This window comes from Enoplosus armatus, chromosome 8 (genome assembly GCF_043641665.1).
Source record: "Enoplosus armatus isolate fEnoArm2 chromosome 8, fEnoArm2.hap1, whole genome shotgun sequence".
Lineage (NCBI taxonomy): Eukaryota > Metazoa > Chordata > Actinopteri > Centrarchiformes > Enoplosidae > Enoplosus > Enoplosus armatus.
In genome coordinates this window covers 7193484-7207040 of record NC_092187.1, presented here as the reverse complement: position 1 = coordinate 7207040, position 13557 = coordinate 7193484, and the positions used below count along the sequence as shown (strand labels likewise).

At 41.8% G+C, this 13557-nt stretch overlaps 1 protein-coding gene across 2 annotated transcripts in view; it reads left to right on the top strand.

The window, feature by feature from the left end:
• ephb2a (eph receptor B2a) overlaps nucleotides 1-11841 on the top strand; it is a 29040-nt gene extending 17199 nt beyond the window's left edge. Inside the window, exons 4-16 of one of the 2 annotated variants that reach the window (XM_070909953.1) lie at nucleotides 3766-3921; nucleotides 4244-4579; nucleotides 4732-4856; nucleotides 5055-5217; nucleotides 5349-5457; nucleotides 5695-5759; nucleotides 5873-5995; nucleotides 6354-6601; nucleotides 8612-8827; nucleotides 10153-10302; nucleotides 10490-10683; nucleotides 10784-10939; nucleotides 11733-11841. In XM_070909953.1, coding sequence (XP_070766054.1) covers nucleotides 3766-3921; nucleotides 4244-4579; nucleotides 4732-4856; nucleotides 5055-5217; nucleotides 5349-5457; nucleotides 5695-5759; nucleotides 5873-5995; nucleotides 6354-6601; nucleotides 8612-8827; nucleotides 10153-10302; nucleotides 10490-10683; nucleotides 10784-10939; nucleotides 11733-11841 — 2150 coding nt within the window. Of the gene's footprint in view, nucleotides 1-3765; nucleotides 3922-4243; nucleotides 4580-4731; nucleotides 4857-5054; nucleotides 5218-5348; nucleotides 5458-5691; nucleotides 5760-5869; nucleotides 5996-6353; nucleotides 6602-8611; nucleotides 8828-10152; nucleotides 10303-10489; nucleotides 10684-10783; nucleotides 10940-11732 lie in introns of both variants that reach the window. The other variant, XM_070909951.1, reaches the window with a different exon arrangement.
• The last annotated feature ends 1716 nt before the right edge of the window (nucleotides 11842-13557 follow it).

The following is a 13557-nucleotide window of genomic DNA, read 5'->3' as shown; positions in this document are numbered from 1 at the left end:
TGCCGTTTTATTCTGTGATGATGAGTAACTTTTGGTTTACAGTCAGTAATCTGTAGGGAAAGACAACTCTTTATGTTCTTGTTCCAACAAGTGAGGCTCCTGTAGACAAACAGTAGCTTGTTGACGCTACTCGTTGGGTTTTACAGTAATGACAGTTGAACATTTGTAAGTGTTGTTCAGTATCTCCTTTCACATGAATACCTGTCCGTTTAGACCAAAATGGAATAAATAATGTAAGCAAACAAATCTAACATCAATCTACGGCTGGTGGCCAGCTAATTGCTGATATGTGCATGTGTTAGTTAATAACTAGTCAGTAGTTTGTATTTCAAAGTTTAAAAGAACATAGATAACAGACAAAACAACAATAAAACGAACTAATCTCTTAAACTCTCTCTTTAGTTTCTCTTTACGTAGCTGAGAGATTGGAAGGATTATCTTACTGTATCTTATTGTCTCACAGTTGTGGCAATCAGAAAACCTGATGCTGTCTAGTGTTGGTGAGATGGTGGCAATGAAATGCCCAAATACAATATCTGTCTCAATCGCTTGTTCCTGAGTTCCTGAGAATTCTTTATGGCTTGCGAGCAAGAGTAACATCATACGTATATGGGAGAGACTGCCTGACAAACTGCTACACCACATATGTATATATATATATATATATATATATATATATATACTACATCACAAACAGGTCACAAGCAAGTCACAAGCTTCACCATGTCATTTCATCACCCCACTATCTTGCTTATCAAAGGGGGCAAAAGGCTTTGTTACCTTAAACACAGTACTCAAATACACACACACACGCACTCAAAAGTCTAGTACTTTTCCAGTCTTTTCTCTTACATGGCTATACTATACTTTCACAACAATCACTCTTAGATTCTATACATTTCCACCTACAAGTACATGAACATTTTAACACCTCAGTTTCCTTCACAGCCCATATGTATATGTGAGAGACTATCTGTTACACTACATATATACTGTATATACCGCGTCACAACAAGTCACAAGTTTCACCACCTCCTGCCTTATGGGGCAACAGGCTCTGCTTTGTGTGTTCTATACCTTGTGATACATTAAACACAGTACTCGTTTTTGTCTAGTACACATCCATGTGGACGATACTGATGCTCACCCGGCCTTTACATCCTGTCATGAGGTTGTCATGCAGTGTCATGCTACACACACAGAGGAAAAGTCTGGTACTTCTCCAGTCTTCAACGTTACATGGTTATACTTATGTCTCACAACAATCACTCTTAGTTTATATTTCAGTACATTTTCCACTGACGAGTCCATGAACATTTTAATAGTTTCCATAACACACCTTGCATTTCTGTCTTTGTATCCATGAAGCATCCCGTACTGGTTCAGCTGCTCCTGTATGCAGAGTGAGTGGCTTCACGTCCATCAATATATCAACCTCACTTACATAACAACAACGTCATCAGGACATCTGATTGGTTATTCCCCTCAGGCACAGAATACCACACTAATAACAATAATACCGTCCTCATTACTCAGTGTCTCATTCTCATTCTCCCAGTGTCTCTAACCAAGGAGGAAAAGCTAATTAAATCAGGTAGCGTGTCATAACCACCTTCACCTTTTCTGATAATGATGAGATCCTGATCTCATCATCATCATAATGATGACATCCTGATCTCATCATTACCGGGTAGTTTTCTAGTAATTATGAGATCTTTTCTTGCAATTATGGAAGTAAAGTGGAGATACGGAAGTCATAATTATGAGGTAAGGCCTCCAATTTCTTTGTCTTTGGTGTAGTTCCACACCACAGCAGTTGAGCTTCATCACAACTGAAGATACGATATCGGGACTAACGACTCAGTGTTGCATAGAGGGATTCCTCACCCAAAACACATTAGCTTGGCTTTCATGCAGAGTGGGTCATTTACTGCATCGTAATACATGGAGCAGTAACATAAGTATTCAGTTACTACGCCAGGTCTGTTGTTGCATGTTAAAGCCAAGCACACTGTCAAATGTCTTGTGTTTAAGAGAAAGTATAGCAGATTTTACTTCCTGTTTATTGGTGTTTGATCTCGTTGTTGCCACAGAGGCAAAATGTAATTGTTATAAAGTAAAGTTCACAGGCTGAATATGTCCAAGGGTCATTTTCCTGCTCTGGTGAGTACTTTTCAAAATAAAAGTGCAGACTTTTAAATCTGTTAAAAAATAGTCGTCAGGCCCACAGTTTTGCTGAGAAGTGATGCTGAGGTCTGAGGATCTCTGCACCCATGAGATGGAGTTTGATGTCGGATATTTGATGTGTGCTCTGTGTAGGATTTTATAGTGGAACTGTGTCCTCCGGTTTCCTTGTTCAGTTCAGGTCACTTCTGATCTTTCTGTCCCACAAGAGGAGATCCTTTTTGCAGTAAAACATAAAACCTAAACACAATAACACAATAAGTGTCAGCAGACCTGCTCATGAAGTCCGCAGGGAGTGAGAGGGAGTGTAAGTCTGAAGCAGGTCTGAAAGACAAGCAGGGGACAGATTATGAAAAGCTTTAAATGTGATTGAGGACGTTGACAGCTGCAGCCACCAGCTTCTATGTTGGTCTACTGGTTCCATTGTTATTAATAGCCCTGATGTTATCTGTGTGATTGGTTGTATTGTACCTGAAGTCACATGGTTCCTCTCCTCTTTCCCAAATGCCTGTTTTTGTTGTTTGTGTTTTTATGATCTCCATTTTGTTTGTAGGGATCTCTCTCGTGCTGTTATTTGATTGTGCGTATTTTTTACCTCTGAAACTACGTTGAGATGAGAAAGAAGTTGAATACAGTTCACTTTCGCTTTACAAGATCAAAATATTATGTGAATATACCTAAAATATCCACAACCAGATAAATTGTTGTTTAGGTTTTTTACCAAGTGAAACTTTGTCGTTATGGTTAAATGGCTGTTTTGAAGTCAGTCAGGTGTGAAAAAGAGAAGAGGAAGATACTGACGCATTAAAGATGAATGAATATGAAATTAATAAAGGCATCAAAAAGAGCGCTGTTTTCCTGAATGGAAAGCTGGTGTGTCATACCTTCACTTGAGCTGCTAGGCCTGAGTATCAAATATCAAATAACCAAATATCTTTATATCAATATACAGAGTTCAGTTATCAGTTATTTACAGTAGATACACCTTTACACTGCAATTTAATCCAACGCAATAAGCATACAATAAATCGTAATGATTGAAGCTTATAATGTTCTGTTTTTTTATATTGTGGTGGAGTTAATTCACCTCCATGGTCATTTTTTGAGCCATATTTATTATCACAATCACATCTGCCATCATACATTCACACAGAAAAAAAAATGGAAAACAATTTTTGCTTTCTCCTATTCTTTCTTTGTTGTCTTCTGAAATCCCAGACAGTGTCCACATGGTCGGACATGTTTTACAGCCCTGTGGAGAGCAGAGTTGACAGCATCTGAAAGAATCCCAGCACATGTCACTTCAATGAGCTGACCTTTATGAGACGCAGACGTCACGACTCTGTGGGGAAAATGTAGAGATGAAAGAGCGCAGACAGTATTTTAGGATCTGACTAATACTAGTGCTGATGGTTCTAATATTGAAACAGCCAATATAATATAAAGTTGTCACTGTGGATTGATATGATAAGACCTTTTCTGGTCGTGTACCATTTTGTTCCTAAGCTCGCTGTTCTCATTTCTTCCTCTTTTCTCTGTGCACCATGTACCTCCTCCCTCTGCTGTAAATCTCCTTTACAGCTTGTGTATCAGGCTTCTTCAAGACTGCACAGGGAGACCAGAAATGTCTGCAGTGTCCCATTAACAGCAGAACCACCAGCGAGGGAGCAACTAACTGTGTCTGTCGCAACGGCTACTACCGCACCGACTCCGACCCTCAACAGATGCCATGCACAAGTATGTACACACCAACTGTCATGGCACCACATTCGTGGATAGTAAACAGCAAATCACCTGCAGAAAATCGTAGGGTTGAGCTCTTTTCCAGAAAACCACAGCGACAAGATGCAGAGTACCATAGATTGTCCTTGTGCATGTACCGTATCATATTTAGGGGATTAATTACACAACATGAAAATAAACCCAAAAGAGGCAGGAAGCTTTAGTGAAGCTGCAGTGAAGGACAGTAGAGGAAAATAAATACATAATTGTTGCGAGCCTGCCCTACAATTACAAAAGCATTTTGGAAGTACAGTACTATCATTTTCCTCTCTTCCAGCTGTTCCATCAGCGCCACTAAGCGTCATCTCCATAGTGAATGAGACCTCTCTGAGGCTGGAGTGGAGCCCGCCGCAGGAAGGCGGTGGCCGAGAAGATGTTGTCTACAACATCATATGCAAGAGCTGTGGCAGCGGGCGGGGTGGCTGCACCCGCTGTGGAGACAACGTGCAGTTTGTCCCACGCCAGCTGGGACTGACCGACACCCGTGTCCACATCAGTGACCTCCTGGCCCACACCCAGTACACCTTTGAAATACAAGCTGTCAACGGGGTGTCTGACCAGAGCCCTTATTCACCGCAGTACACATCAGTCAACATCACCACCAACCAGGCTGGTGAGGCTAACCCATCGTTTACATGCCATAGCTTCACTCCAATGACTGCTTAATGATTTGATGCGCGACCATGAGTAGGTCCAATAGTTTCAGTTACCTGTCAGGACTTTCTCTACAGCCTCTATCTTTGCTTCCTCTTGTTTTGTTCTCAGCACCATCATCAGTGTCCATCATCCACCAGGTCAGCAGGACCCCTACCAGCATCACTCTGTCCTGGTCCCAGCCTGATCAGCCCAATGGAGTTATCCTGGACTATGAACTGCAGTACTACGAGAAGGTACATCAGTGCTGATGATGAAGAGTCAGTCACTAATCAAGAAGACAGACTTCCTTAGTCTTTCCCACAATGACTCATATAGATAACATGACTCCTGATGTGACAGTGACAATCTCACTGCTCCAATGACTCATTTATAGTTTATAATGCTTTTAGGAATAACCTCAAACGGCATTATTTCTGCTGCATGCGTTTCAGAACCAGGCAGAGTGGAACTCGTCTCTAACGAGGAGTCAGACCAACACTGCCGTCATACGAGGCTTGAAGCCTGGGACTATCTACGTCTTTCAGGTTCGGGCTCGGACTGTTGCTGGATTTGGACGCTTTAGTGGCAAAATGTACTTCCAAACCATGACTGAAGGTAGGACTGTCAATCAGATTTACTGGCCAAATAAATGCGCACATATGTTTCTCCCGAGGGCTTCCTAACAGCCTATCCAGGCGTGTATCAAGTGAGTCACTTACTTAGATTTTCTGTCTTTTGACCTGTAGAGGAATATAACTCCAGTATCCAGGAGAAGCTCCCCCTCATCATTGGTTCAGCTGCTGCAGGGATAGTCTTCATCATTGCCATCACTGTCTTTATAATTGTCTGCCGCAGGTGAGTCACTTACTTCCATTGGGAGTTAAAGTTAGAGTTAGAGTTAGATATCTACAATAAATGAAACCATACGATAGTTGTCCCAGAAAATCAAAACAACATAGTCAGTGAGTTAGTGATAATATAGAAATACTGATGGATGGAGGACTTCAACCATATTACATGGTCTTCATTAGTGGATGGAGTTGCTCACCTCATGGAGATGGATCTGTTGACATGTCCGTTTGTCCCCAGCAGGAGAAGTTCAGACAGACCAGAGTCAGACTACACAGACAAACTCCAACATTACACCAGCGGTCACAGTAAGTAGCCCTGTTTACTGCACACAGCATGTTCTAATCAGACATTAGCACTGAGTATGTAAACCATGCAGGAATGTATAGCTGTTGCTGTCTCTTCTGTCTCTCTGTTGAAGTGTCACCAGGAATGAAGATCTACATCGACCCCTTCACTTATGAAGACCCAAATGAAGCGGTCAGAGAGTTTGCCAAGGAGATCGACATTTCCTGTGTCAAGATTGAACAAGTTATTGGTGCAGGTAAAGACAAACTGTGCATGAAAAGGATAATGTCAGGTATCAGGAAGGCAGGTGAGGACTGAACAGAGGTTTTCACAAGGGGACTGTATACTGGATGTACCAGAACTCATAATCAGGGCTCTGAGGGTTCTCAACACCTAGAACATCAGAACATGCCTCGACGTATCCTCGCAACATGTCATATTACTGTCTAACAGGATAAAAACATCTATGTATCATTCCTGTCAAGACTATGTCATAGAAAACTCTGATAATGATACTAGTTTAGTTACTTTGAATTTCATTCTGGCTACAATGTTTAGATTAACACATATGATTTGTTTGACTGCTTTGTTAAAACCTCCCTTCTTCCTGTAAGGAGAGTTTGGAGAGGTGTGCAGTGGGAACCTTCGGCAGCCGGGGAAGAGAGAGATCCTGGTGGCTATTAAGACGCTGAAGGCGGGCTACACAGACCGCCAGAGGCGAGACTTCCTGAGTGAGGCATCCATCATGGGCCAGTTTGACCACCCCAACATCATCCATCTGGAGGGGGTGGTGACCAAGAGCAGCCCTGTGATGATCATCACTGAGTTCATGGAGAACGGATCCCTCGACTCATTCCTCAGGGTAAAAGAGACACATAACACAGATTCATAACAAGGTTGTCTCCCAGCAACTGATCATGATCTACTCATGATCTCGTGATCCAGGCAGTAAAGGCAAAGGGTTACATCTACTTGTTCGGCAAGCTCTCCTCATTTCAGCAACCAAAAGCCTGTTTCCACTACCAGCACTGGGTTGCCAGTTACTCATTTCAGCCAGTTATTAACTTATTTAGTTATTCTCTCCACATTTCGGTAACCTCATGCTGTTTCTGTTACCAGCACTGGGTTGCCAGCTACTCATTACTCATGCTATTCTCACCTCACGTCAGAAACTTCCTGCTGTTTCTGTTACAGATAGCAGGCTGCCAGTCATACATTAGGCTAATTTCCTCTATCCAGCAACCTCAGCATGTTTCCATTACCACCACCGGGTTGCCAGTTACTATCTAAATAGTTATTTTTACTTCACTTTGTTTCTAATTCATCTAATCTTACCTCACTAGTGTTGCTCAGTTGCCAGTTACTCATTTGGCGCAATCATGCTCTGCTATTGTGCCGTCTTACATGATTGTCAATTAAGTCTCTGTGCCGAACGCACATGATCATTATAACATCATTCCTGACTCCCTTTCTCATATCACTAGCTGGCTCCTTTTCTGCTGCATTAATTATGCTCAAGGCTCCTTTCTCTCCGTCTCGCCTGCATGCTGGAATCAATGCTGGCTTTCTTTGGTTGCCTCCGGCTCTCTAAGTGTACCTGACATTCATTAAATTCAATCTAAATAAGTCAACCAGATCGGCAACCGACTTTCAGGTTTCTAAGGTTCTAAATCCTTACAGGCTTTCGGCACATCATTACACATCAAAAACTCCAAAGTAGCCTCCCCCTCTGACCCTCTGTTCAGGACAGAGTCCAGACACATGCACCACCGATTCTGGTTCCTCTCTCACTCTGGCAGGTTCCCAACATGTCTGCAGTCTCTCCAAATTTAATCTGCAGTCACTCCTTCCATAGCCAAGCCGCCTCATCAACTGCCAGCCAATGAGTCACTCATCATTTAATCAAAATCTTTGTCTGCCAGCCATCATATGCCCTCCAACTGTACGGCCTGTACTGTGACTTTGAAGACCTGTGCAATCGTCAGTTGTCTCTGTATCCTCTGGGAGGCTTTTAGGGGTCTGCTGAGAACAGAAGCCTTGATAGATCCTTCTTTTAGCCTTTCCCACACAGCAGCCATCATCCTGCTCCACGGTTCCCGTCTGCCACTGTCTCATACATTACTCATACATTTTATATTCAATAAACATTTCTTTACATCTCAGTTGAAAGTGTGGTCCTTACTTGAAAAATAGGATAAACTGGACTGAGCTGTCTTTAGTTTTCATTGCCTGAAATGGAATATGACTAGCAATAATTAAATCTGAATTGTGACTAAAAATAAAATGTTTTGGTCAAAAGACTATCAACATAAGAATTAAACTCTCACTACTGTGTTGTGAGTAACACTGCTGTAACATCATTAATGCAAATCTAGCCTTTAGATTTTTATACAGTACATTTTCTCAAAGTAGAGAGTTTGACACAAACATGGTTCAGGCAAAAAGCTCATTGAGTGTCCAAATTGGAAATGGCAGTGTGAATATGCTCAGAAAATGTGCATGGCAATCTGCCCAGTACATGTACAAGTAAAATATTTGGCCTGATTCTGGTGGTGGAGGAAAGGTCACCTTCCATAAATAATCACAGCAAATTTCAGTATAGAGGAAAAAGAGCTTTGTCGTCAGTGTGAAATTCAAAGGTAAAGGTCGACTTAACAGGAATTATCCATGAAAGAGTAGCTGCCAAAAGATGAACAGATGAACAACAATGATGCTGACTACAGATTAGACAGGAGAGAAATCTGATCCCAAGCCAGCAAGGATACATGTGGTCAATTTGTCCTAGAATGTCCTATTATCCAGCACAAGCGGTGTTCAGTCATCATTTGTTCACCCCCAAAACAAACTTTCCTTTGCTTTCTTTTTCTTAAAGCAAAATGATGGGCAGTTCACAGTGATCCAGCTGGTGGGAATGCTGCGCGGCATAGCAGCAGGAATGAAGTACCTGTGTGACATGAACTACGTCCATCGAGACCTGGCGGCTAGGAACATCCTGGTCAACAGCAACCTGGTGTGCAAAGTGTCCGACTTCGGGCTGTCGCGCTTCTTGGAGGATGATACTTCAGACCCCACCTACACCAGTGCTCTGGTGAGTCTTCATCATAGGGGCCCTATATTTGGTCAAAATACAAAGCCATAGAGCAGTGGTTCCCAACCTTTTTCTTAAGGGACCCTATTTTACCATTGTATATGCACTGTCGACCCACACCGCCCCCCACCCACATACAATTACAAAAAAGGAGAAAAAGTAGCCTACTTCTTTTGATATATATATGATATATTTCATTATTTTCATTGTACAAAAAACAATCAGAGTCAGAAATACTTTATTAATCTCCGGGGGGTGAATTTGACCAGCAGTCCAGCATCAGCTGGATTGACAATAACAGCACAGAACAATTAACTGTACAATTAACCTAAATAGTGAACTTAATACTTGCAGGAAGTAAAACTAGCAATTTGTATAAAATTCTGAACAGACAGATTTCCTGTGGATATTGCAATGTATCAGAGCATTTTTACTTATATACATATATACTTATATATACACAACTGTATGTCCGTATTATGATTCTCTTTTAATTTCACCATCATAGATACATTTTCATAGTCCAAGCAGCCTGGCTTTATAATAAATGAATAAAGATATAAACTTCTAAGATAACCCTCAAATTTAGTTGTTTTCTTCACAGAAATGAATTAAATACATTATTATATATTATATTATATTTTATATACACCCTTAAAATCAAGAGGGCTTCACAACCCCCCAGTGGAGCTTTGGTGACCCATGATGAGGGTCAGGACCCCCAGGTTGGGAACCACTGCCATTCAGGACTGTTGATCTCCACCCACACCTCCCTCACCAGCATTGTTAAATCAGGAGGAAGGCGAGGGAGAAATCAGCTACTAAGACACAAGCTAACAGTCCAGAGCAGTTTTATTTGATGGGCAGGAAGAGGAAAGAGGAGGATTTCAATATGAGTTGCTCCTAAATGGCACTAAAAGTTCCAAGCAAAGAGTTTCCTCTTAAGAGCTGCTGAGAGACACTTGTACTGAAGACCGACCTGAGAACTCCTCAGCTAAGAGATGGGACGAGGTTAATCCTGTTTCTATGGATGACGTCATTTTTCTGAATTAATTCAGTGATTGGTTGACGGGTGACCGGTCTGCGTCAGTGGGAGTATTTAATCTATACATAGGAGCATGAAAAGGAACTAGACAAAACTAAAAATGTAATAACGTTATAAATTACATTATGAATTAAATTAAATTACTGGAAGTTAAGGGGCAAAACAAGAAATTGAACAAATGGAAAAATTAGCTGCCAATAGGTCAAAAGGTTTCTAAAAAAGCATCAGTGATGGAATGACACCTGTCTTTGTCTTTCTGTTGACCTCCACACTTTTCCAGGGAGGGAAGATTCCCATCCGGTGGACGGCTCCAGAGGCCATTCAGTACAGGAAGTTCACCTCCTCCAGTGACTGCTGGAGCTATGGCATAGTCATGTGGGAAGTGATGTCCTACGGAGAGAGGCCCTACTGGGACATGAGCAACCAAGATGTGAGTAAAGAACTGGCATATAAACTGTTATAGACAAATGTTTTTAATTATTTACTCTTAGAGTCTAATTCAGCCAAATGTAATGGTAGTGTTTAGAGCGGTTTTATTTGGGTGTCGTAATTCTGTACTGAATCAGGTTGTAGTTATGTTCTGAGACTCACATCAGTTTTCATGTGAATTCTTGCAGGTCATTAATGCCATAGAGCAGGACTACAGGTTGCCGCCCCCCATGGATTGTCCCAGTGCTCTGCATCAGCTGATGTTGGACTGCTGGCAGAAAGACCGCAACAATCGGCCCAAGTTCAGCCAGATAGTCAGCACCCTGGACAAGATGATCCGCAACCCCAACAGCCTCAAGGCCATGACACCACTGTCTTCAAGGTATGGCAGGAAGGACCTCGATCCCTTCACACTGTGGACACCCCTCAAAAGTCAACTGTCTCACAGACTGTTCTTCTTCTGTCTCCTTTCTGTCCGCCAGTGTTCACTTACCTCTGCTCGATCGCAGCACGCCAGACTTTTCCTCCTTCAGCACAGTGGACGAGTGGCTGGAGGCCATTAAGATGGGGCAGTACAAGGAGAACTTTGCCAATGAAGGCTTCACCAGCTTTGATGTGGTGTCTCAAATGACCATGGAGTATGTTAGATACTTTTGTTATGTCCACACTGTGAAGACCACAGATGAAACAAAGAGAGATGTGGTGATGATACAGATCTCCATGTTAGTTCATTGTGATTTAAAATCTAATGCAGGTGCCAGGGCAAAAAAATACTGAATAACTATCTATCAAATTAGAGAGTGACGTTGGTGTGTGATATGGGCCTGTTGACCTCCACCCACACCTCTCTCACCTGCGATGTTAAACCAGGAGGAGGACGAGGGAGAAATTAGCTACAACAACCCACAAGCTAACAGTCAAGAGGTTGTTTGATGGGCGGGAAGAGGAAAAAGAGGCTTTTTGATAGGAAACTACCCCAAAATTATCTTTTTTTGACATATATTTGGCAAATAATACAGCATGAGACCTTGGAAAATCTATTTTTTATTTCACTCTCTTTAACGTACTACAAAGAGTACTGTCCTTTATTGCCTTATCTTGGATTAAGGTTTAATACTGATGTCTTTTTTGCAGATTATCATTACACAGCAACTCTAAATCAAAATTAAGTTAAATAAATTAAATGTTTTCCCCTAAAACATGCAGGAGAGCTTTGATAGTTTTGTCAGCCCTGAGAGTCTGCATTTTTTACCTGTAAGGCAAGGGCAACAAAGCTCCCAGTCGACCTGCTGTTTTGTAGCTAACTCATATTATAAAACACACAGAAACGTTAATTTAGACTTCAGACCTATAAAACAGGAAGTCTTGAAGAATTTCAGGTGTTAGTCTTGTGATGTACTGAGCAGGAACTGACACATGGCTTCTCTTCAGGGACATCCTCAGAGTGGGTGTGACGTTGGCCGGCCACCAGAAGAAGATCCTCAACAGCATCCAGTCCATGAGGGCCCAGATGAACCAGATCACTTCAGTGGAGGTGTGATCTCACAGACCAGGAGCACACAGGCTCTGTTTACTGTAGAAAACCCAGCAGCCACCAACCCTGCATTCTCCCGGAGCCTCTGAGGAGGACTGAGGACCTGCACACAGACTGGGACTTCAATCCAACCTCGGCCTCACCCTCTCTCCATCAGTCTGCAGCACAGCGGTCGTTTTATTGTAGCTGCTATATGTCCAGGTAACAATCATGAACCCAGTCTGCTCAGTCCACCTCTGTTTGATGGGACACCTTGTTTTTTTAATTTATTATAGTAGATGATAACACACCACCACCACCACAAGACTGTACAAGACTCACTGTTGAAAATGAATGAAAATGAAAAACATTGTTTTCAATGGAGAAGTTATTTACAGTGATGTTGGTGTTGGATTTTCAGGCAACAGGGCCCAGTGCTGGTTGTAGTTAACTATTTAAAGTTTTCATTTCAGTAACATTTTCATCATATCAAACCCCATTTTTGGTACTTTTAATGGCAACAATAGACACTAAATGTATTTGCATACTATATATTAGTTCTCCTCGTTACTGCCTCGAATCCTGCTTACGCATACTTAATGTGTCTGATGTGGAAGATAAAGCCCAGTGCCATGAGTTTGCTGCCATCAGGAGCTGATGTACCACAGGAGCCGCCAAATCAACCAGAACTGAGCGATTACAGCTTTAACTAAGACTAACTAACATCATAGCCACAGGTTATAGGGTTACTTTTGTAGTTTATGTGATCCAATTCAAAATATTTTATTCGTCCCTCAAGCAAGTGAGTTTTCGAACACGAAAGCACACCAACATGAACACACACAAAAAATACACAATATAAAGAGGTAAACAATATCCAACACCACATTATGTCAGACAGGAGAAGCGGCAGCAGCAAGTAGCCGTGTGCTCCAGGCTGCTGTTGGAGGCAGCAGCACTAAGAGCTCACTCTGTGAAAGCAGTTTGTGAGGTCAATAGAAGCTAACAATCTTTGCACTGGTTCTTCTTCTCCAGCATCTCTCAGTGTGACTCCTGTTAATATTGCATCACTGTTCCTCAGACGGTGGCTGTGTTGGGTTTTGCTCATTGTGTTTTTTGGCTCCTAGACTGCAATGAAGGGAAGAGATTTGACCTTTAAAAGGACTCTTTAATAGGTCACCACATATTTCAATGCCTGTGCTGTCAGAAGCTGCAGACGTTGTTTTGACTGGTGAATGGACATCTGAGACATATGAAAGGGCCACATAGCTTTTGTCAACCCACAGACTTTAAAAATGGCCTCCTTTAAGAATCCTGTGTGAGGTGGTCATCTGAAAAGGCCATAAAATGGCTGCTGATATTTTTAAATGCCAATTGGTTGATATTCTTATTTTTTACACACATCTTCTTACCAAGAAAACAAGATTTTTATCCTTGAAATACACTTGAGTCACCTGAAATGGACCATATGTAAACATTGGTTGGACTATATTCTGTCTGTCAATCACTGTGACGTCGTTGTCCCATTTACTGTGAAGCTGTAGAGTTACTGTAAAGTCTGGGTCAGGGTTTGTTGTTAGGAAACAATCACATCTTTTCTGTGTGAAAACACAGTCATCTTGTACATATCAATATACACCCCAACAAAAAGCTCAGGGGTGTTTAACACAGTCTAGTTAACACTAATGTGCAATCTTTGTATCTCTATATCTTCATTAGTTTACACACAACCTGATTTTAAGA